The 22,110-nt window shown below is 42.5% G+C and overlaps 1 protein-coding gene across 1 annotated transcript in view; it reads right to left on the reverse strand.

The window, feature by feature from the left end:
- The window catches only part of FAM171A1 (family with sequence similarity 171 member A1), an 87,277-nt gene extending 70,395 nt beyond the window's left edge, over positions 1-16,882 (reverse strand). Inside the window, exon 1 of the mRNA XM_068212019.1 lies at positions 16,412-16,882. Coding sequence (XP_068068120.1) covers positions 16,412-16,505 — 94 coding nt within the window. The 5' untranslated portion in view covers positions 16,506-16,882. The remainder of the gene's footprint in view (positions 1-16,411) is intronic.
- Between the last annotated feature and the right edge of the window lie 5,228 nt (positions 16,883-22,110).

Genomic DNA, 22,110 nt, shown 5'->3' on the forward strand with positions numbered 1-22,110 from the left:
CATTAAAAAAAAAACCCTAACTTTATTCCTCACTCATAATATAAATCAAGAAAGAAAAGGAGGAGTTAAAGCTGTTTTGCAGCTGTTATTTTAAACTCCTTTGGGTTTTACAATTTGCAGAGCATGTCAGTTCCTCCACATTGCAACTTTTTTAAAACACCCAAGCAGAGGGAATGTCACAGCACCATCATCTGCTATAAGTACAATAGTCAGAGATATGATACAGCAGAGGACCTCCTCCTCCAAATCTGTCACTTCTAATAAGTTATGGTGTAGCCAGGAGCTGGTTGAGATCAGACAGACAGAGAAATCAAAATTAAGAGAATATGTAGAATCAGACATGACCTATATAGAAGTGACAGGTTAGGCTGAAGAGAGCAGTATGATTTCTTAGAGGGAGAAGATATGTATGGACAAGGGACAAGGACAGAGCCAATGACTACTCAGTGAAAAGGACAAACAAGAGCATAAAACCTTGAGTACTGTCATTAAAAAGTAGCAGTTTGAGACAGTATTCAAGCACACAACACACTGGTTTCTTGTTAAAGGTGCTCAGAAAGTAAAGACCAAATATGGCACTAAAACCCAGCCACAGTGAATTTAGCTCAGAGACAAAGTCTGCATTGCAAGACTTGCTGGGCAAATGCCACACAGCAATCAGGTACTGTCTTTAACCAGAATACCTAGAATAAGTTTTGCACGAGTAAGAAAAATAAATGCTTATGATTATAATTCTTCAAACAAATGCCCTTTTCCCCATAAGCTCATCTTTTCCACACCTAGTGAGAAAAGCTATTCCATCATACAAACATCCTGTCAGTACATCAAGTCCCTATATCTGGGCAATACAAACCCTCTCTCAAAGAGAGATCCAGTGAGAACTGAATACAGAAGTTAGCATTTCACCATAGATAAAATGCTACCCCATCATTTCATAATCTTGCACTAAGTTTACTTCCTCTATTAGTATCCACTTCCATTAAGTCCAAGCTATCAACATGAGCTAGTAAACAGTAAACTACCCTCCAGCTCATACTCAGTACCGCAGGACAGCAGCTCTGAAGCGCTCCCGACCATGCCAGCCTTTAGCAATAAGGGTGGACACCTTCTTCACTTACCAACTTACAACAAGCAGCCAAAGCCAGTAAGACACCAGTATGTACCTTTCATGTTTTCTACGGTGTTTACCTCTTTCAACTATTTGCATTTCCAGATGAACTTGTTTCCCGTTTCTACATTACTTGCTTTTCTCTGTTGCACAGCTTACAACATTAGAAGGGGTCACAAAGCAGGACTTCTGGTATTTAGCTCCCTGGCAATGGAAAACATTAGAAGCCACAACACCTTGACAGATTACAGCCCAGCAAACCCCAGGCACAAGCTGAGGCCCTCATGCACTACTACTATCTACAGATATCTAACAGTCAACCAAGAAGTTACAACAGTGATAAGCAGGGAAAGCCCAGCATCTCCAAGCACTGACAGCAAAACAATGAGACATCTGTTCCAAGCTCACACAGCAAGGCAAAAACAACTGCACAGCAGACACCATTCTTCTGAACAGGAGCCAGTAAGATGAATGTTTCTTCATTTTCCCCAATGAGTTCACAAAATGTTCATAAGAATCATCCTTTTATTTTATTTATTGCAGATCCATATAATCTGGATGCTTTTCCCAAAAAGCAGCAGCAGTGGGGCGTGGATGAGGGTGAAGAGCAGGAGCACAGCCTGCTCACTGCTCTGCATTCAGCCATACCAGCCCACACTGAAGAAGTTGCAGTTTAGGATCCTCATTTGACAGAAAGCCAACACAACAGACCACCTAAGCCTGGATGCAACATGTCAAGAACACAAAGGACTGGCCAACACAACAGCAGTTGGTAGCCATCAGATACTGCCAGGGCTGTCAAGATAACCAAGCTTCCCTCAAGTATGAACAACAAAGAAACACAGTGCTCACTACAGCCTCATCTCTGCACATCCCTCTGTGGTACTGAAGGTCAGCAAAATGCCTCATTCCACCTACACACTGAGCATCTCTCACAATGAGCATCAGGAAGTACTGAGCAACCAAATCCTTCTCAATCTCTTCTGATGGGGATTAAGAATCTGGGAAAGGAACCAGACACATGGATTAGAATCCTTCAGAAGCTAAAATGCAGTTGTATTTCAAGCAACTGGAACAAGTAGAAACACTGCCAAGTTGTCAGGGACTTAGAGTTATTAGAAGGAACACAACTAACTCCTTTATGAGATGTAGATGTGACACTTAAAGACATAGTTTAGTGATGGACTTTGCATGGTTTAGTGATGGACTGTTGTACTAGGCGATCTTAAAGGTCTTTTCTAAATGATTCTATGTTTCTTCAAGTTAACATCCAGGTAAGAAAACTTCTGCAACACACAGCAACAGTTTTCTGTTGGAAACACAGGTCAGAGGCAAGTTCACATGAATTTGACACTGCATAAAATGTCTTCAGAATCGACACAAGGATGTGTCTGCACAGCCTCCAGAAAAAAAGAATCAGGAAATAACTAAGCAACTCTCAGCAAAACTCCCTGATAAACTATTCATCTCCTTTGTACTTTCGACTCAGCATGCTCCTTGCTCTATGACAACACAGCAGCACACTGAGGATGACACATGCTCATCTCCTCTGAAAGTCAAGGTCATCGTGACTATGTGAAGAAATTACTGGCCACTCCACAAGCTGATTATCTACACCAGAACTGCTGGCGACTGAAGTCCTGTTGTCAGAAATTACAAATATGGCAGGAGATTCAACTACCAGACATATTCTAAAGGGATGCTTGGAGTGCTTACAAACCCTAAAAAAAAAAACCTAATGTACAAGACATAGCACGTTACCTAAACATGTAACTTTTTTTGTTGTTGTTGTTGTTCTATATTCCTGAAAGAGAAAAATGACTGCATATCAGTTACAAATAAGTACATAGAACAGTTAGAATCCAAGGACCTACTATGGCTACCAAAAAGAAAAATCTACCAGTACTGATTTTCAGTAACTTACAGAGTCATTTCAGTCATTTACAGAGTAAGACATCTGATTTAGCATCTGGTCAACATTTAGGGTATCTTAACCACCCTACTTATCTTAATACAGATAAAAATATAAACAGTAGGTCAGTTCTCCATTTTAATGGTAAGTGTATTTGTGTGTCTAGAAAGGATATTTTTAATAGTATCAAAGGCACTATCACAAGCTAAAGGCTGAACTGTCTTGAGCTACTAGAATGAGAGAAAAAATTCTAAGTGCTGTAGTTTTACATAAAAGATATAAAGGTCCAATACTAAAGTTCACTTTTTCTGATAAAGTTGGAAATTTCTAAGAACTCCCAATAATAGTAAGAGATACCATGAAAACTGCAGGAAAAAAAAAAATCAACCAGGAGCCAGCAATGTTTAATTAGAGGTCTCAGATTGTTTAAAAATCCCGAACAAGGGAGTACATATACTCATCCACTCAATTAGTTCACATGCTTTCTATCTGCTAGCAAGCGGTTGTTGTAAATCTACCTGCCATGAACAAGAAGGAACAAACACATCTGTATGCATCTGCAAGCCAAAACTGCTTTGAACAAAGCCAGTGAGCAGAAAAGATGACACAACTTCTGGTGTTATTGAAATATTCACAGCAATCCAAGGACAAAATTGAAGCTAAGTATCCTGGAGAACACATTCACTTCACAGAATAATGACCACATACAAAGGACAATCTCTGTAAGTTGTTCAAAGTACAGAGTATCATGCCATGAACACATAACTGAAAATGGTGGAAAATGCATTACAGTTTTACTACTGTGAGGTAAGCTTTGATTCATACCATATGGCCTTACAAGACAAGCATATGTGCACATCTGCACATGTGTGCATGAATGCTGAGGTCTCCAACCAACTGCAGCCATCCCAGTTTCTTAGCAGAAATAAGAAGACATGATTCCAACAAACAAATACATCATTTTTCAAGAGTCACTCAAAAAAACGAATCCTACTGACTCACAATTTTTGTCTCAGAAACCTGGTAATTAAGACAAAGGTGTGAAGATAACTAGGTATTCTAGCAATACTGTATTATTACTGTATTATAGCAATACTAATTTTCATGCTCATATTTGTTTTACTCTTTACAAGGCTTAAAATCCCCCCCAAACAAAACCAATCACAGTAATACATGAATAATTCATGACAAGGAAAGGGATCAATAGACTTACTATTAAGTTCTTTTATTTTTCCCTATTCTTTTTAAGGTGGTATAAAACATATTGCTTTTTATTTTGCCCTCAGGTGAGGTCCACTGAATTCAGAGTTACCTCACAAAATCAGAGGTCATCAGTTTGGGTGTAAAATAGCAAAAATATTAAACTTCATATTATACTGTAAGCATGGAGAACATTGAAAAATACAATTGGTTACCAGCAAAATTCCTGAAATCAACATTTATCAGTGTTGTCTCACTCTTCGAATTAAAATAATTGCTTCCTATGGTATTTTCTGCATTGTAACTACAGACAAGTATTGACTTTTTAAAAGCACCTTGAATTTGAGGTGTTTTGTCGTCCTGCTGCTTCAGAGCATGAAATAAGATTCTGATGTTATCTGCAATGTCAAGTTCTGTGAGTATGTTTGAAATACAAATTTGTTTACAAGACTATATTTTAAAATGTAGGTTTTGACAGAAGTGTCAAAATGAAATAAAGTTAAAAACTAAGTCCAACTCAGAAGGAAAGGGAAGGTGAAGGAAAGTGCAAGAATAAAAGGAAGCAGGACCTTAGTAATTGTAGCTGGAATCCATTCAAACTTCATTTCCTACATAGGAACTTTCATGCCTTCCTATCACCTTTATGCTTTTTACTTTTGCCCCCCTTTTTTGAAATCTTCTTAGTTTCTTTACATACATATATTCAGGGAAAAAAAAAGCTTGCCATTAATTTTGGGGACAAGTTTACTGTGTACATAAAAAAAATCCCCTCAAATTTAAATATCAGTATAACAGGTGGGGGCTCTCTGCATTCTCAGACGGCTGAAAGCAAGCCCAGACTGCTGACACACCACTGTGCTGCCCACTGCCAGGCAAATTTCTGGCTTTACCCTTTACACTCATGCAAGTGTGACAAAGAAAACATCGAACTGCAAAAAGAGGAGGAATAAATTTGAGCATTATTTCACAAGGGTCCAAGCAGAAGCTTCATTACTAAGTATCACTTAATTTATTAGAAGTTCCCTAACCACTAAAGCAAAAATGGCATGAATTAAGAACAAACTCATTTGTGGGCTTGATTTACTTCCCAGCCCTGACCTAGACAGTATTGTCATGGTCATTGCACTTTCTCTTTACTCCTGACCTTATTTTATGCACAACAGACATACCCTCCTCATCCTGTGACCAGAGAACAAGCAACAAGCCTTTCTTTTCCAAGGAGGATACACTCTTTTATTAATTTGAACTTTTATTACTTTTATTATACACTCAAGAAGCTATAAGGATAACTTAGAAGATTGAACTCAGGCAGAGAAAATGCTGCTCTTTTTGGCAAACATTCCCATCACCTTCAAAGCCTTTGGGCTGTTAAAAGCTATTCTGAATTATAACATTTGGAGTAATGAAGGCTGCATTTTACTATCTCCACAAAGACACAGCAGAAAGCAAACAATGATCTGCAACCCAATAATGTCAGATACCATTTGTTTATAGCCAGCCCCATGATGCACCAAGGCTCTGTCAGGATGGACTGTTTTGAGTATATCCTTACTAGCTGTTAACCTGTACAGCATTAGACAGAATGGCATGAAGTTACAGTGAGGCCATGGGATTTTCTGCCCCATGTCATCATCATGGTAAGGAAACAATGTCACTCATTTACTTTTCCTCCCATTCAATATATTCCTTCTTAGAAATGCTAACATCATCACAGGCACACAGTACATGAGAAAGCTTGGCCAGAAAAATTTAAGCTTTAATATTTTCCCCGCTGCAATCCGGCTGGGGTAAGGGAAGATGACATTTGATTACCCTGAGCAGCTAATTGATGCAAGACTTGATCCTCAAATGCATCAGATATTAAAAGCATCTTTGTTTATGTGCAATCATCTATGGTAAGCAAAGATTCTCTACCACTCTGAAGGAACCTACAGGTCTATCACTTATTAATGAGTTATATCTTGAGAGCTTATATGCATTTTTTAAAAAAAAATTTTCACCAGTTTAAAGCTTCACACTTCAAAGCATGCATTAACATGCACATAGGAATAACCATCACCTTTCTAGGAGTCCACCACAAAAACACCTCTACTGTTTGCCTAGCCCCTCACCCCTCAAAACTCAAGGCTATTTTTCTGTGCATAGAAAATCTTGAGACATGACACTACTCTGACCCCCTCTCTAATGACAACATCTGCTGAGAGGGTTCACTCAACTCTTTATGCAGCAATAGTAAACCGTGCCTTAAAAAAAACTCAAACAAATGAAAAAAACCCTCCAAGATTCACTGAGAGATTACATACAGGTAAAATTACTAATTAAAACATCTTCACCAAGACTCTGAACACAGCTAAAGAATAGCACGTAGTTTTGGCTGAGGTAAAGCTTCATAGAGCAGGTAAGTATTCATATCCCACTTCAAGAAGGACAGCCTTATCAAATGTCTGGAAAAATGAATGGCTTTCAACAAGAACTTTAGTAGGGCAGATTCTCTTCCTTCAACAACTGATTTTTAAAGTACTTCTACTAATTTAATATTCTGCTGCAGTTATAGCTTACAGCAATAAGCAAACTGGAAATTCAGTCCATTTTAAGTTCTAGCTCCTACTGCTTCAGGCTGCTTGAAGCACCTGTATATTTAATTTTCATGTAACAAGCTAACAACAATATTTACATTGACTAAGTTTAATGCCATAGTTCCCTCTAAAAAGTTTTAAGTAGCAGTGTACTAAAGAATGAAATAAAATTTCCTTTGTTCTTATAGGACAGTTAACTTTTGAAGAAAATGAAAATCTAACAGCCCCCACACACAGGTTCACCACAAAACAATGAAAACCCAGCTCTCATTTCAAACATGTGTTCCTGTCTCCTGTAAATCATACATCATGAACCTAGAGACTGGCCCAAGCTTAAGTTACATCCCAGGACTTCAAATGCTGAAATAAACTGTGAATGCTGCAAGAATATTCTATGTAATAGCAATAAAGATAAGAGATCAAGTATATCATTGTGCTTCACTGTGTCTGTCAATGTTATTACCCCAAGTAGCCTTTTTAACTGCTGTAATATTTGTCCAGGTCAGCACAGTACTCAGCAGGTTTCAAAACTTGCCGGGACCACAATGCAGAGAGAAGGAAAGCAAGCTCCCATCTTGAGCTGATGGCTCCCATTCTGCAAACACAATACAAAGCCTGGACAAGTTTATCCCCCCCATGCCCAGCAGTGTGCTCCTGCCCTTGTCCACCTCACCCCCTGCAACCATCAGTCCTGTCTCCAGAGCTCCTGGATACATTTATTTCACTAGCAATGCTTGCCCAATTCAATCAGAAACAAGAAAAGGCCATGAACACTCCCTAGCACACTTACCTGCCTGTCACCAGCAAAAATAAACCAAGCCTTTCAGGGTATGAGAGGGCCAACACAGGGACAGAAGGAGGAAGGGTAGAATAAAGAGTTAAAAGTTCTTATCTCTCAGCTGACACTCTAATCTTGGAGACATCAATGCAAAAGTGCAGCAACAAAGGAAAGTCAGGCAATTATCTGAAGGAAGGTGGGAATCACTCTGGCTGGCAGACAGATCAGAGAGGAGTGACCAGACACTACCAGGCATCACGTGCTAATCATGTCAAATCCTGTGCTGACAACTTGCTGGCAAAACTTACTCTGCCAGAAGACTATGGTAAGTGCCAGTAGTGCCCCCACGTTTCTTTAACATTCAAATAATCTAAAATGCATCATTTCCTCTCAAGCCATTTAGAACACCCAGAGAAAAGATGACTCGGGTACCTGTTCCCCTACAACTGGGAGAAACACTTGTGAGCACCTGAGTCATCATTACATGTTACAGTACACTTCAGCTGAAACTATGGATGAAGTCTATTTAAACTTCCACGCAGGGTAAAAACTGGAAATCCTGGGCAGGGACAAAAACCTGTTCTGACAAGAGACGGGCACAACTGAAAGTGCCTCAAATCATCTGCCAGCATCCACATCCAGGTCTGCCAGTATTAACTGTATAATGAAGGTTTTTTCCTACTGTAAGCAAATTGGCTTTTCAAAAAATTCTTTATGCTTTTACTTTGGGCAATGGGATGGCATCATATTTCCAGATAAGAGCAGTTTCCTTTAAGTAGTAACTTTTAAAACAGTTACCTTTCTAAATGCTGTGCCTTAGGTCTTATGCTTTAGTTCTACAAAAAAATGTAATCCTGCATCAACTGGCACTGCTGCCATGAAGTCCTTGTTTTCCCTTACCAGCTCCTCCCAGCCCTTTCCACTGCACCAGCAAGAGCATTTGTGTAATTTCTGATGAATCCAGTCAGGAAAATGATCCAGGTGAAGACTGAGCTGATGCATACAGGAGTTTTCAGTTGGATAATTTCCTTGATCTGGTTTACCACATTGCTACACAAATGCCAGTGTGAGAAAACAAAGATGAGAGTAACGATGAAATTTAATTCAGAATAAATCAACCCCTGGGAATACAAAGCTAATTAAAAACATGGCAAAAATATATAGGCAAGTCCAAACAACTCTACAAGTCTCCTTACTTGTTTCTAAACTTTTCTGTTTATTTACTCTTGGGACTGAAACACTTAGGTTCATAAGCATAATGCTACAAAGAAAAATGGTTTAGAAATGTAAATAGACAATAATTCTTGTTTGAGTCTTGAAAAGCACATAACCCAGACAGGTAATCCAAGAGTGTGCTCCTTCACATAGTTTATTACACTGTATATATTCAATAGCTCAAGGCCAAGCCAGAAGGCAACACGGAGGGAGTCAACAGTGAGGGAGGATTCATCTGACCGAATGGGAATTCAAATAGGGTTGTGTAGTCTGCCATGCTCATCAGTGAAGATTCACACAGTGGATATTCATCAACCCAAATGTGCTCACTCTAGGTGACAGGAATGATATACTTGGCTCCATTAGGTGAGATTAGATCTTCTTGTCCGTAAAAGGACTTGGGCAACTCACTACAATGCAGACACGAAGACGGCAGACGACGAGACACCTCCCATCCTGGATGCAAACTGCATATCCCTCACATGAGGAATACTTGATATGTACAGACTGAGATATGAGATATTTGGATCTTAACCTTTCACAGCTTTTCACAGTATGGTGAAGAGCAAGAGGGCTGGACAAAACTGCTGATACATTAATTTCCTTGCAGTAGCAGTAAAAATGCAGCTTTTACCTTAATTTGGTGCTGTTTTCTTAGCAAGTCTCTAAAAATCACTTGAGAAATACTTGTTGTTGTATTAGTATATGCCTTTGCTTATAAAGAATAAAAGACACCATGTTTCAATAATGACAATCACAAAGGTGGGATGAAACAAGAGGAAGAACCCAATACCACTATCACTTCTGTTCATCAATGCAGGAAGAAGGGCTCCGTTTTCTTTAACAAAGCAGGAGTACTTTATCTACTTCTACCTCTTATTTATCTCAGCATTCATGGACTGTCATGGTGAGCTCCCCTTTACTGCTAAACACTATAATTGTATTATACCTACCACATAGTACAGCAGCCCTCAGCAGTCCTGCAGCTACAGCTAACTGGAAGCATTATGCACCTCATTGGATTCAGCTTCTTTGTTGTCCCCAAGTTGAAAGGATGCTGCTACTTCCTTCCCCTTGGCTTCTGCTCCGTGCTCCATTTCCTCTCTGCTAACTTCAGCTGCCACTGTGTCTCCTCAAAGCCCTCAGCGCAGAGAGGCTGAGGGTGGCCCCTACAAGTGACTCCAACTCCAGCAAGGCCCAAGTGGTGTCCTCTATACTGTTACATGCTCTTGCCTTTCCATCTGAAAAGCACCCACGACAGCAGCAGTTTGCCATGGGGCAGTTCCCACTCACAGAGACAGGGAGGCTTCACCTGCCAATGCATGAGCTGTAAGAAAATGAACAAAGACAGGAATTCACTCCCTAGGATGCTGCCACAGAATGGCACAGGCGGTGACCGCTCAGAGAACTGCATAAAGTAAGAGTAGGAACAATTAAAAGATAGCTTCAGTGATGGATTTCCAGGGACTTTTGTGCCCTGCCTGCATAAACTGCTTGTACTCAAAACATACTTTTATACCCACTGCAGCTCTGTTTAAATATGCCCAATCCCCAGGTAGCTAGTAAGGATCCCTAAGTAATAGGGAGCCAAATTTAGAGACTATACTGTACATAAATGAATTTTTCCTTCAGTTTTTCCTCAAGATCTGTTGCTCTTCAAGGTAGCAGGAGTGGCATGGGTGTATCTGAATCAGAACATCAGCATTTTACAGAAATGAAAATGCTGCTCTATGTTGGAACATACTTTAAAATACTCCTTTCAAGGGTTCAGACATGCCATTGTGTCAACTGTGATTCTGTCTTACTATTTTAAAGTGGAAGATTCAATGTACTTAGAAAAAGCAACAAAAAATTACAGTATGTTCACATTCTTATGCCTCTGTATAAAAAATACATATATATTTTCCAGTTTCTAATAAAACTAAAAATGGTATTTGTAAAAAGCATGTGTATAGTGCTTATTACCCATGCACAGCAAGCCAGATATTACATTAACTGAAAGCTTAATGTAAACCAGCCTTCAGAATAACGTTTCTGGAATTTCTGAAGGAAAAAAAAAACACTCAGTTCTCTCTGGCAATTCCTAAAACAAAATGTTTTAGTGTACATTATTAACATGTATTAGTATCATTACAATGATTTTTTTCTAGTAAATACAGACATTTACACACACTTCTCGCCTCCCTTATTTTTGCTCCCTAGCATGTGTATGGTAAAACCATTGGGACCTGTGGGAGAAACAGAATACCAACACCACAGTTCTCTCAGAAGGTGCCTTTCTTCTTTCTTTCTATCTAAAGGCAGAACAGATATATATATACTGGAGCAAAGGAAAATTGATTTTACAAAAAATGCAGCTTGTATAAGGTAATGAATGTATAAGCCAAGAGAAATACTGAAAGTGCATTGTTTTGATTTCAAGTTGCATATATTTCTGGGAGACTACTTAGTTTGCCTTTGGCTGACTGGAAGAACACTCCTTGAATTATAAGGCTGAGGTTCACAAAAACTGTACTGATCCAATGTAGTGGCATTTGAGATGTGGAATAGAAGCACCACTCCCAACCACACTGCTATTCAATGGTGAGACTTCAAGCAGGGCTGTTAAGAAATGCCATTTAAGCTCAACCTCCAACCTGCCAGGTACAGCACATTCCTATAATGACATGAGCAAAATGTTGCATTTCCTTGACATATATATTCTTCTTGATTTTCTTCCTGTGCCAAGCCTGGCTTTGTCCACAGAAGACAAGAGTAAAGAACTAATCTGAAGTTTGTAGTAACAGAAGTGGAGTGACATTTCTGTTCCTCCATTTATCAAAATCTCTGGAGACTTCTGATATTTAAAAAAAAATCTAAGTGCACAATTCTTCTTCCTCCACAGCACACAAATACATATAGCCAAGCTTCTGCTAACCATTACAATTGAAAACTGTAAAACTGCATTTCATTGCTACCAGAAACTTTTATTTGAAACCATTCACTTAGCCAAAAGTTCACATAGCCATCCGTAAAAGATTAATGAACCCAGTTTTAGTCTCAAGCAGGAAAAGGCATCAGTGCGGTGTTAAAAAAAAAAGACAAAAATAAGGAGAGAGGGAGAAACACATGGCAATTAACACTATCTGAAGACACAAGTGGGCAAAAAAGACACAAAACACAAATGGACCCACAGGGAAAGCCAGCATGTCACTTCAAGAGTGCATACATGCATTATTAAAGGTACCTTGATTCACTTAGTGCAAGGTATTACAAGACAAAAGGGTGAACACAAATGCTCAGGAGAAAAAGACTGCAGTTTCAAATCCTCAGATCACCTAGGTAACTTGTTCATCTGACTGAGGGAAATCAGTTACTAGGCATTTGCAGGCATTAGTAGTTCAAGACAAACATGAAAAAAACCCAACCAAAACCTAGTGCTCACCTAGATCTGATAACTGATAAAATCAATAAACACCTCCTCTTCATTAATATTTTACAACACTATCTAGTATGGAGTAAACTGGCTTCTCCACTAAAATTAAGAAACGTCTTTTTTACTGCTTTAGAGCAATTTAGCTTCTACTCTGAGGAGTCCATTTGTGGTCTCAATGAAATAAACCTTTGGATTTGATGGTCATTAGTAATTTGCAGCTGAATGAGAAGAGACAGTAGTAAGGCAGTGCAAGAGGAAAGAAAGACTATCAAGACTATTTCTGCATCATCTGAACTTTAGCATAATTGTTCTAACTGCAAGCATGGGATAATCAGTTTAAAAATAAATAAATAAAACCCCAACCCAGAACTGGAGGGTCTTCTCAGAGCCCTTACGGTGCTGTCCAGAAAAGCAGACTTTGCAGAATGTCCTCCTGAAATTAGCTGACAAATTGACGCTGTGAAGTAAGCTTCCATGAAGTAATGGAATGGCAGCTTGCAGGAAGGCAATTCCAACAAGCAGCACTCAAGCATCAACCCTCCCGTCCTCCATGCATACAAAGGGAAAAAACACTGCAGATTCTGACTAAGCAGCAACATCTGAATTTTTATTCACCATCATATTGGAAAATAATTATCTACCTAATCTCATTCTGGGATTGTGAAGGTGGGATATCCTCAGCATATTCATCTACTGGTAGGCTAGTATTTGAATTGGGTGCTGTTTATTACTCAAATGTTATTTTGTTATTTGTAACTTAATTTTGAAGAACTAATAAAATAGGAAGACCAACTGAGATACAAGTTAAAACCAATACACACTGCAGCAGACAAAAATGCCACATTTCAGCACTAATACAGAATACTCTAGGATTTCTCTAAAAAGACCACCCTAGCAGCTACAAATGTATGATTCTCATCTTCTACTGAGAAGCAAAGTTTACAGGCAATAAAGAAATTTAATCCCTTCCCAAATTACACTGATTATGCTTACATTTTCCCTGGGTTAATGTTACATCTTCATATAACTCTTAAATTCCTATTTGCCAGAGGTCTGTTGTTAGGTTTCACACAAGACCTATTTATGTGAAAAAACATGCACCATATATTTTGTGCACTCACCATACAAATAACCGGTGCCAATAGGAATTCAGCTTAAGGGTTAGTTTGGCGGCTTATTTGTTTCTTTTAATATTTGCACAAATTCATTTCAGCACTATAAGAAACTGAAGTTCTGGGATACCTGTTAGAACAATTAGAAAACCCAACCAAAACCAAACAAAAACCCCACAAAACCATCATTTAGTCCTCATCTGAAATACCTGTCATCTCATCTGAAATAGCTGTCAGGTTTTACATACTTGAGAGAAGTTACAGTGGTATAGGTTCTAAAGGGTACCTTCATGGACATCTAACAGCCTCACTGCTGGGGTTCCAAGCACCAACACTGACAAAAGCGAACGCATCTGTGAGAATTTACCCAGTTAAAGCAAGTATGTTACTGAGACTTAGAGGGTACTTCTGTGACTTTCAGAGGCCACAAGAGATCTGCATAAAAAATAATTCAATTTTCTAAATATGGTGCTAAGTGCAGAGCTTAATAACCAGTACTTCCATATTCACAAATTACGTAATCAGTCTGGCTGAGGAGAATTCGAAGCTGGGACTGTCTGAATATATGTCTGAGACCAATAAAGGTGAGAAATGCTTGATGCAAAGCATCCCTCCTCTTCCTTTCCTAATCAGAACACTGACTACAAATGCCGCCTTCAAAAAGCTCCAAATCCAAGACCTATATATTTGGCTTGTTAACACAGACATGGAACATCTTAACCAAGTCTCATATGATCTGTCCCACCATGAGGAGGGTTCTCCACCCTAGTCTCATGTAACCTGTCCAACAATAAATACTGCAGCTGAAGCAATTATTCCCTAATGGCATGTTCTGGCTTTCTAACCTCTACCTTTATTTCAGTCACTTGGTTTTTAACTAGTCCATTCACAGCCACAAAGGAAAAGACAGTTATGTGCAAATATCCCTGAATATTGGCAATGGCCCTTTACTTGTACCTACAACTGTGACCATGGTACTAAAAGGGCAAGAGGGAAAACCAGCTAGTTTAGGTTTTACAACCATTTAGCACTTACTGTGTTGTGTGTATAAAAACTGGGAATGTAACTAGTACTAAAACTCTTTTCCCAGAAAATCATCACACCTGATGATCAGAAAGTTATTCAAGGCTACAAGTTGGCATCACATAAACTTTCAAACAAAGATTCACAGTAAGGAGGTGGTAATTAGGAAGCAGAATACACTTTGATACGAGATCAGCTCTACATATTCCCTTGTACCAATGTACATGTCCAAAGAATAAAGACTGGGCTTCTAATCAGGCTTTGGAAAGTGATATTATGAAAACTCAGATGTTCTTACATGGAAGACAAAATTAGATGTTTCTATTTCAATAAAGATATTCTCAACCCACTGACATAGCTGTTATCATTCAAATAGTCAGCCATTAGTCTTGATGTAGATGTAGCAGCTACAGACAAGCCTTTCCACGCCATCTGAATTGAGTCTGACAATAGAAGACAAGATCAGTTGAAAGGCACCAATTCTGCCAATACCTCACCACTTTGATTACATGAAGGAGATTTTTCATATGATACAAAAATTATAGTTGATTTGGATATTACCTTGGTATCTGAAGTGCTAGCTTCATGGGCCACACACAGCTCTGGTTTTCTGGCATGCTTATCAATAAATTCAGTGTATCCCAAGTTTAGTGGCCTTTGAGTTTTAGTTAGTGGTTCTTATTCCAGAACAGCTATTTTTTTTTTTTTGTCCTTTAAAAAAGGCAGAAACTGGTATTACATTTGATGTCAGATTGCCTGGCATGGTAGATTTTCCTACAAGACACCTTTGCCTTTTGACTACTACTCTGTGCGTGAACACATGTCCACCCAGATTCTACTTAGGGTACCTAAATCCAACCATGAAAGAAGGAAATCAAAAAGGTTACAGTCAATGTTTTATTTCTTGCAGCAAGCATCGCTTACTGATTGTTATTACAACCTGTGTGAGATAAGGAATGCTCTGAGGAAACAGGACATTAGCAGACCCTTCACATGGTGCACATCCACCCCAGCTGACACATTTAGCCATTTGACAATACATACCACAAGGCCAACGCTGACCACAGGGGAGGATGCATTTCCTTCTAACATGTCTTGTACCCCTATGTACACAAGTTTTCTGCATCCTGACATACCCGTGGTCCCAGTAGGTGCGATGCCGCCGCAGGATCCCTGTTGGAGCCCGACGGAGGGGTTGCCCTCCTGCCACCAAGGCGAGGTGGCAGCGGCGGTGCCACCAAGGCCAAGGGCGAGGAGGGCACGGCGGTGTTTCCCCCTTCGCCGAGATTCCACACGGGGAGGGGAGGGCTGGAGGGCAGGTGCACCTCGCCGGCCGAGGGCTGCCACACCACGGCACAGGTGAAGATCAGGCTGGCGCAGCCCAGGGCAGGACCCGCAGCCCGGCACAGGAGCATCGGGAGCTGCTCCAGGTGCCCCCGGGCGCTCGGGCACTGGCTCGCTGCGGCTTCTGCGCCCGCCCGGCCGAAGGCGAACGACGACCCTGGCCGGCCTGGGAGCGTCTCTGCCCGGCTGCCCAGGGGCAGCGGTGACAGACCCCGCCCGGCCGGCGGGAGCCACCGCGCCGAACAAAAGGCCCGGCGGAGGCCCGGAAACGTCCCGGGGCCGCGGCCGAGCCGCGCCGTCAGCCCAGGGGGCGAACCCCAGCCTGGCCGCCCCGCACGGCCTGCGGCCGCCGGTGCCCCCCACCCGCCTCTCACCGCCGCGTCGGGCCCTGCAGCGGGCACGGTGAGGAGACGGGAAACCGGGGGAAAAGGACGCAATGCAACAGCTACGGCGGCGCCGAGGGACGGAGGGAGGAACGGAGGGGGCAGCACAATGAAGCCAGCGCAGCCCCTGTCCCTGCCAGTAACAAAAGCTCCCCAGCCGCGGGGCTGCCCCCGCTTCTCCGGGCTGCAGGGTCTGCGGCGGCCGAGGGAAGGCAGGAGAGGTCTCACATCACCGACCCGCTCCCCCGCCGTACCCTCGGTCCGGCCCCCCGCACAATGCCGCCCCCGCCGCCCCGGGGACCGCCGCACAAAGCGGGCCGGTCCCGCCGCCCATCCCGCACCGACCTTGAGCCGCCTCGGGCGCGCCTAAGGTTTTGGTCACCGCCTTCCACACGTTGCAGCCCAGCAGGCAGAGGAGAAGCGCCGCCGACCTGCTCATTTCCACCCGCCGCCGCCAGCCGCCGCCAGGGAGAGAATCGCCGCCGGAGCCGCTGCCCGGAGGAGGAGGAGAAAGAGCCGCATCAGGGGCTGGCCCGCTCCGCGCCTCCCTCCATGTTGCCGTGCGCTGCCCCTCCTGCTTTCTCCGCCTGCTGCATTGTCGTCCCGCCGCTGCGCCCCGGCTCCGCGTCCCGCGCTGTCCCCCCGGGCAGGCGGGCGGCGGAGGCGAGCAGGAAGGAAGGGGAGGCGGGAGAGCTCCGCGGCCCCGCTGCCTGTCCGCTCGGGTTTATTCTTTAATTCCGCTCCCGTTCATCCCCCCCGCTCCCCCTGCGGGAGCGGCCCGGACTCCCCGCCCGCCCCTTAACCCTTGGCGGCACCCCCTGCCCTGCCCGCGCCCGGCGGCGCAGCGCCCCCTGCCGCCCGCGCCCCGCCCTGCCCCGCCGCGGGGCTCCTCGGCAGCGCCGGTGCTGCCCCCGGCCCGCCCGGGGCGGCCGCGCGTCCCACGGGACAGCCGGGCCGGGCCGGCCCCGCGCCCGCCGCAGCCGCGCTCACCTGCCGCTCTCACCTGCCGCGGGGGGCCGGGTCCCGCCCGGCCGCGCCCGCCGCCCCTCTCCCTCCCTGAACGGCTGCAAAATGGCCTCCCCAGCCGTGCCGGCCCCGCTCGTCTCCCACCGCAGCCAGCGGGAGGGACGAGGGGGCAAGCGGGCGCGGTGACCTGCTCTTCGCTCGGCTGGGACGAGCCGGGGCGCAGGGTCCCCCGCGGCCCCGCTGCCACGCGTGACCTCCGGCAGGGCCCCTGCCGCTGCTGGAGTATTTAAAGCTAATTTCAAAAACAAAACGAACCAACCAACCACAAAGCAACAGCAAATGCACCCATCTACTGGTTTTAATACAAAATAGCTTTTTAAAATGCTATAGCAAACTGCACAGGGACGGTGAACTCTGGGTTGGAAATCGTGGCATTGAGGGCTGAGACCGGGCACGGTGCCTCCCGCCCCGCCCCGTGCGGAGAATGGCAAGGGTAGCACTGGGGACATTCTGTCGGGGGAAGGGTACTTTCCCTGGGGGCTTTCTCACTGGCGTGGTTTGCATCTTCCCTAACAGCATCTCTCGGCTTGCTTTCCTTCAGGCCAGCGGAGGCAGAACACAAGGGCACAGCAGTCACTCCTCTCTTCCCGATCTCTGCTGAGCATTACGCGTCCTAAGGGAGGGAGAACAGGCGCTCCTCATGTTTCCTCCAGCACGATTGCTGCTCCAGACAGCTATTATGGCAAGTCTTTACACAGCTGTGCAAAGCAAAGCCTCTGCCCCACTGCCTCACGGATTTCCCACGATCTGCTCCCAAACACTGCCAGTGCTTCAGCTGGCCTCTAAGACTGAAGTTTGTATACTTACAAATTTAATCTCTCACTGAGGTGCCCTAAAGTTTCAGGATTTGTGTGTAAATCTATTTTGAAATAAAATCTTCCAATAAAAATGTGATGCATTATAGATTGATTTTTAGAAAGCAGTACAGTTGTTTATTTTGTCATTTCAGTATTTGACCAGAGTAGCTACATCACAAGCTACAGGTTGTTTATTTTATGAATTTTATGAAATTCTGATACCCCAGAAGTGTTAAAACTGATTTAACATATAATTTTCAGACACACTCCAGTTGATTAGAACATATTTCACTTTGGTTTTACTGTCTTCAAATACATTTTCTGCGAGTTGGTAAATACTGTGTAGGCATGCAACTTTGTCCTTTTATCCCGAGAACTTGGAGGACTTATTTGTAAAGTTCAATCCCATAAGAAAACAAAGTACAAAAAGGCCATTCAGTTCACAGAGAAGACTAAATGAGCAAATACAGATCATGTGATCTTACTCCAGCTTGTCATAACCAAAGATTTCAATATTGTAAACTCATGGCATGTCTTAAGTGTGAGGCAACTTGTTCTTAAAGAAAGGAGGTTGGCCGTGTGGTAAATAATATAGCTTCCCCCCCCCCTTTCTCTGGATGTTCATGAACTTAAATTAGCATCTGTAGGATGAGCTCAGAGCTAGAAACTTATTTAAAACCAAATTCTGTCTATAAGGAAAGGTAGAGCATTTTGTTTCAAAGAGGAAAATGCATTTTCCTGAATATAGTTGTATTATTTTCACAAAAAAAAAACCCAAACAGATACAACAATTCTTGCAACATCAATGAATAACACATAATGACTAAGGCTGGAAAGAAATGATATTGCACAGAGAAATCACAGAATTCAAATAGTTTGGCCTGGAAGGGACTTTAAAGATCACCTGGTTTCAATTCCTCTGCATAAGCAGGGACATCTTCCACTAGACCAGGTTGCTAAAGTCTCATCCAGTCTGGCTTTGAACACTTCCAGGGATGGGGCATCCAGAACTTCTCTGGGCAACCTGTTCCAGTGTCCCACCATGCTCACAGTAAAGAATTTCCTCCTGCTATCTCATCTCATCTCATCCTGCCCTCTTTCCGTTTAAAGCCATTCTCCCTTGTTTTATCACTACATGCCCTTGTAAAAAGTCCTTCTCCAGCTCTGTCTTGCAGCTCCCTTAGGGACTGGAAGGCACTATACAGTTTCCTCAGAGCCTTCTCTTTTCCAGCTGAACCACCCCAGCTCTCAGCCTGTCTTTACAGGAGAGATGTTGCAGTCCTGTGATCATCTTCATGCCCCTCTACTGGACTCCTTATTTGGAGCCCCCAGGGCTGTTCAGAGTACTCCAGGCAAGGTCTGGTGAAAGGAGAGGGCAGAATCACCTCCCTCACTCAACCTCCTGGTCACTTCTGATGATGCAGCCCAAGGTACAGCTAGACCTCTGAGCTGCAGATTTTGAAAGCACAAGCTGTGTATAGTACCACACACTCCCTACATTTCTCTTTATTTCAGCCCAGAAAAATATTTTTATCCTTAAAAACTATCCTGGGCACACAGGACTTGTCTCTTACCTGAAAAGGCTAAGTTTATCTATATAATTACATGGTAACACTCTCATAAATGCTGCTATTCATGTAATGAAACTGAGCTATTCCTCCAAATAGCTTCTCTTGAAATGATCTTTTCTTTGTTGCCCCAGTGAGCACTGAAGCATCTAAGACTGACATACTGGTAATGCCATTGATTCCTGGATGAAAACTCCCTGTGACACAAAGGATAGTTGATATCTTATAGCTCAGTTCAAATCCTCTTCAGACTTAAGCAAGTATAAGTTATACTCCAGGCAAACAAAGTTTCCATGCTTTGTTTGCTGACACTCATTGGCTAGACACCCTTAAGGAAAAAAAGGAGACAATTTACTGCAGCCTGAGAAAACACCACAGGAGCAGTGTCAATAAATAACATTAATACAATAAAATGACCTAAGTCAGGCAGTAGTGAGAGCTCAGTTCTAGTTTGGGTCCTACATGAGCCAGCAGAGTGCTCTTAGAGCAAAGAAGGTGAATGGTATGCCAGACTTCAATATTCAAAGCATTGCCAGCAGATCAACAGAGGTGATCCCTCTACTCAGCCACTGGTGAGGCCACACCTGGAGTGCTGTGTCCAGCTCTGAAATCCTCAGTCCAGGACAGACACGGACACACTGGGGAGAATCCAATGAAAGGTCATGAAGATGAAAAAGGGACTGGAGCATCTCTCCTATGAGGAAAGGCTGGTCAGCCTGGAGAAGAAAAGGCTCAGAGGGAATCTGATCAATGTGTATAAATACCTGAAGGGCGGCTACAGAGGGTGGAGCCAGGCTTTTGTTGGTTGTGGCCAGTGACAGGACCAGAGGCAATAAGCACAATCAGAAATACAGGTGGTTCCCTCTGACCATCAGGAACCACTTTTATTTTATTGTGAGAGTGTCTGAGAACTGACACAGGCTTCCCAGTGAGTTTGTGGAGTCTCCATCCATGGATATATTCAAAACCCACCTGGACACAATCCTGGGCAACTTGCTCTATGATGCAGGTTGGACCACATGTCTTCCAGAAGCTCCTTCCAGCCTCAACCATTCTGTGATTTCTATTCAGAAAGAATACTTGAGCCCTAGCACTAGAGGTTGCACGGCAACTAGATGGCTGGGCTTATTCCTAACCCAAGGTGGGTACTTTTTCCTTTCTGCAGCATTTCTTATTTGTCCAGTCCATGCTAATGCTACACAAAGTACATTTTTACATTGTACAAACAATGTAAATTATATTTTAAATTGTACAAACACATTTCAAATAGCTGACTCTTCAATTAACAAATAGTAACATACTTAGAATATGAGTACCTATTAATGAGGCTCTCTGCACGGATCATTAGTAGACAAACACATTCAATGAGTGCCTTGGAGACTATATGGATTCGTTTGCAGGTAGGCTTACAGATAAAATTTCCAATTTTTAATTCTACAATATTCAGACACCCTTGAAAGCTATGCTGAATATGCTTAAGCAAAAAGTTCTGCTAATTAGTTCTTTTCTGTTCTTTCTCATAATGTCTACTACTGTATTTCTTGTGGTATTATTTCCACATAGAGTTATAAGTTATGAAAGCAGTGCTTAGACAGCCAATGACAGATCAATAATGGAGGATTAACAGTTAAATATTTCATATATAGCAAATTAATTCAGTGACAGAAGGTGCAAATATTTATGATAAGGACATAGCTCTAGCAGGCTGTTATCTAGCCTTTCTGGTTGGCAGTAACAGTGTGTGCATTTCAGAACTGCTTTGAAGTACTTTTATAATTTCTGTAAGAGTCCTTGTTTACTAGTGCACAAGTTAGTTTACATATGGAAGATCACACAAACCTAAATCTAAAATTAAAAAAAAAAAAAAAAGAGTGATCATCAGATATAAAGTCCTGAAGATTATTTTGCAGTGCTTCTGTTAAACATTTTACATGAAAATTATAGAAGCTATTTAGTCCTGGATCTTTCATAGAAAAAAGCAAGGTTTTATGACCAGGACAACAATTATTTAATATTCTTTTGAGAAATCTAGCAGTGATTGAGTACTACATTTGTTTCAGTTGTAGCCATGCTGAGCATGGATACCAAAACATAATGCTGTCTTTGGCATAAATACCTTTCACCCTGAAGATCTCAGATCATTTCAATATTGACATACATGTGCTGTGCTATTAATATGAGACTCAACTACTGCCTATATGTGCTCATAAGGTAAAGAAATGTTTGGCTCAGAAGACCTAAGTACTTGTTTACATAGGGAGGCCAGTGTGAAACAGTTATGTGTGAAATACATTCCCATACCTGACTGTACACTAAGTCCTATAGTAGACAACTGGATGTGGACCAGCTCGAGACTTCAATAAATATTAGAGCCAAAAGTAGCTTTTACTGCCCTATTTCTATATTAAATAAAATTATATTTATCTTATGGGAGCTGCCAGAATAGGACTAGGCTGAGATTGAAAAAAAAATCATTGCATAAAGGTTGCAGAGGAAAAGCTAGTAGGGAGTCTTGAAGTTAATATGAGGATTTTGGGAGGCCAGGCTCAGCAGCTGAGAAGGGACTGGGAGATCTGAAGCAGGGATGAAAGGACGACCGAGGAGTCAGTGGGTTTGGGGACAGGGGAAGAAAGGATGAAGGAAGGGCTGTGTG

The sequence above is a fragment of the Anomalospiza imberbis genome, chromosome 1 (genome assembly GCF_031753505.1).
Source record: "Anomalospiza imberbis isolate Cuckoo-Finch-1a 21T00152 chromosome 1, ASM3175350v1, whole genome shotgun sequence".
NCBI classification, from domain to species: Eukaryota; Metazoa; Chordata; class Aves; order Passeriformes; family Viduidae; genus Anomalospiza; species Anomalospiza imberbis.